Raw genomic sequence first — 2981 nt, 5'->3', positions numbered from 1 at the left:
GGAATATCTTTGATTCAAACTCCAGGCTGTCAACATCCTCCAAGAAGCCACAGGGCTACAAAATTTCTCTGCAGCATGCAGCGTCTGGGTTTTAAAATTAGTAGAAGGGGGCCTATGTATTTTTATCTTTGAACGGAGATGCAGTGGCAAACCCTGGAAGCACAGTAGTCCTTTGAGCTGCTGTGGTTTTGCCATGGTCCAGATGTTTTTGCACCACATTGAATTCTCAAACAAATGAATCCAGGGATATGGCAAAGCAGAGAATATCTAAAATGCTTGAGCAGGAGAGGATGTCCCTGTGAGTGAAGCTGAGGTTTGCTGTAGCAATGCACTTCCTCAAGGGCAGATAGGAAAGGCTGACATCGAACAAGGTGTCAGATGCTTATCTTCCCTTCCAGAACAAATGCTGCACATGGTCACAACCAATTTCTCCATCAGGAAACCTCACACCTGATTTTAGCATTGCTAGATCTGCTTGCGGTAGCCCCAGACAAGCAGCCAGCCTCCTCTGCCTGGGTTCTTACTGGCTTGCAGCAGGACACACTGACAGGTACCACCCCACCCATCAACTCCGTCCTGGGCTTGTGTCATCTTCAAACAACACACAGCAGGGCACCATGATGCAAACCACAGTGCCCCACAGGCTTCTCTGTGATGTGCTGAGAGTGGCGGGGTCCTCACTGGGGTTTCAGGAATCTGCTCTTCTGTCCCTTTGCCCTCGCCTGTTGGGATGTGTTTGCTGGGAAAGGAGAGAGCCTGAAGAAAACTGGGGAGGTTTTTCCTGATTTCCTCAAGAAGCTCTTTCTCTAGCAGGATTTCTTTAACTGAGAAAGTCTCCGAAGCATGCTGAACTGGGGAATTGGATGTTTTCAAGGACCTCTGGCACAGACAGAGATGATGGATGAAGAGACCTGTTCCTGGCATCTTTTCATCCATCACATGAAATGCAGGTTAGTAAAAACTGGGTGGTTTGGCACAATCTTGGCTCAAACCACTTCTCTGCCCCTTACTGGGGCAACCATAATCTGAAGAAGCAAAGCATGGGAGGGGGCACAGATTTGTGAAGACTGCTTCTTCCCTACATATATTTAATGTCTTCCTTTCTGAAAGAGCAGCATTTTCCTCATTTTGCTAATTTTCTAAAAATGCCTCAGTATTTTATTCACAAACACCAACCCACTACTGGCTGGCCGTGGAGCAGTGGTGAAGTAACTCCCACGGGTTATGGATGGAGCACTAGTGCCTGCTCACCATCTGTCATAACTCTGCTTCACATCACCTCGTACTTTCCAAATATTTCACCTAGCAAGCTAATAATTTTAGATCTGGCAAGAATGTTCAAGGGTGATTTTTTCCCCCCCGTTTCTCAATTTTTTTTTAAATTGCATGAAGAGAAGAATACTCTTAGATCACCAGTCAAGGAAAGGCTGTACCCTGAACTGCATTCACCCACTCTGGTGTTGGAAAGTTAGGGTTTGGCTGAAAAATGGTCTCAGTGGAGAGCAGTGCCTCTGAGCTGGCTGGTGAGATTAGCTTTTGGATTTTATGAGGTTAAGAGTCAAAATCCCTCTGTGTGTGGCAGATGCAAATCTCTGCGTTCAGTTTCAGCTGCCTGCTTTAGGAGCCTTTTAAGGAAAGAAAGATGGTGCCATGCTGCATCTGGTTGTGGAACATGTGGAAGACATGGGTCATCTTAGGTGTTCATGGTGGAAAACAAGGCTGCACAGGGCGAGACCAAAACCCTGGGCAGGACATCACTGGTGATACAGTGTCATTTTGCTGTATCTAGCAAATGTTTGCCAGAAACTTGGTGTGTTAATGGCAAGATGTTCATTAACATTGTTAATTAAAAATGGGACAAAGCATCCATAAGGGGCTTGGCCCATCCTCCTGTTTGTTTTGGACAGGTTTCTATGAGATAACAACATGCCAGACATGTGCCTGCTGGAGCTGTGTGTGCATCACCCGCAGGGCCGGTGTCTTGGTGTCCTTCACCCCGGCTGTGTTGCGACTGTCATTCAGGTTCGTCGTGCAGTGCTCAGTCTCAGCAAGGCTCTGACTTTTTGCCCAACATGTTTTTCAAAGAAACTTTCCAAGCTGTGGAGCATGTGTCCCTTGGCCATGGACTGCTTTAACCAGAGTGGGAATCACTCCCAGCGTTTCCATCCCCTCTGAGAGCGCAGTGCTTGGTGGCAAATACCGCCGGGTGGCTGTAATGACTGTAATTAAGAAAGATGCTAATTAAGACGGTACAAAAACATATGCTGCGATGGTAGATCACTGCGGAGCCCCGCCTGCGCTCCAGGGGGCGCTGCCCGCAGGCACGCTGGGGAACGCCCCCGTCACGTGACGAGCCATTCCCGGCCTGGGATTGGCTGAGAGGGATCACGTGCGGCGGGAGGGGGCGTGGAGAGGGGCTGCGGTTGCCAAGGCGACAGGAGGCGGTGGCGGCGCGGGGCAGGGCAGGTAGGCCGCGGCGCGGTGGTGCCGGTGGTCCTCGGGGTCTGCTCGCTCCCCTCCCCTGCGGCTCGCTCGGGAGCGGGTAGGGCCGCATGCTCTCGGCCCTGAGGGGCTGGCCGCAGCGCCCCGGCCCGCGTGGGGGGGCGGCGGACTGCGCTCACGGGCTGCTGTGTGAGGAGCCGGTGTGACCGCCCCGCGGCCTGGCGAGAGCGACGGTTCGGATGGGCGAGGACCGGCGTCGAAACCTCTGTGGAGGTGCCTTACTGGGGGGGCGGGCGGATATCTTCCTCACGCGGTTTGTTTAGTGATGAGATGGGGAGTGGGCTGTGCGTGGCTGGGCTGCGGTGGGGCTGTGTGAACCGCTGCGCTGTCGGCTACCACCCCCCTTCTTTATGATTTTCTAGGTTTATCAACGATGAGATGTAGCAGTAATGCTTAGCGATGGGTGATGTTCTAGCTTATGAAGCTGAGTTACTCGGACTAGTGAGAGAGGTTGGTTTTCTCTCTTCCCCCCCCCCCCC

General features: G+C 51.9%; 1 protein-coding gene across 1 annotated transcript in view; it reads left to right on the top strand.

The window, feature by feature from the left end:
• The first annotated feature begins 2864 nt into the window (after positions 1-2864).
• The window catches only part of ARMC9 (armadillo repeat containing 9), a 64384-nt gene continuing 64267 nt past the window's right edge, over positions 2865-2981 (top strand). The window contains exon 1 of the mRNA XM_026854616.1: positions 2865-2952. Coding sequence (XP_026710417.1) covers positions 2902-2952 — 51 coding nt within the window. The 5' untranslated portion in view covers positions 2865-2901. The remainder of the gene's footprint in view (positions 2953-2981) is intronic.

This window comes from Athene cunicularia (genome assembly GCF_003259725.1).
Source record: "Athene cunicularia isolate RWA chromosome 9 unlocalized genomic scaffold, athCun1 chr9_part1, whole genome shotgun sequence".
Classification (NCBI taxonomy): Eukaryota; Metazoa; Chordata; class Aves; order Strigiformes; family Strigidae; genus Athene; species Athene cunicularia.
This window is presented reverse-complemented; position numbering and strand designations above follow the sequence as displayed.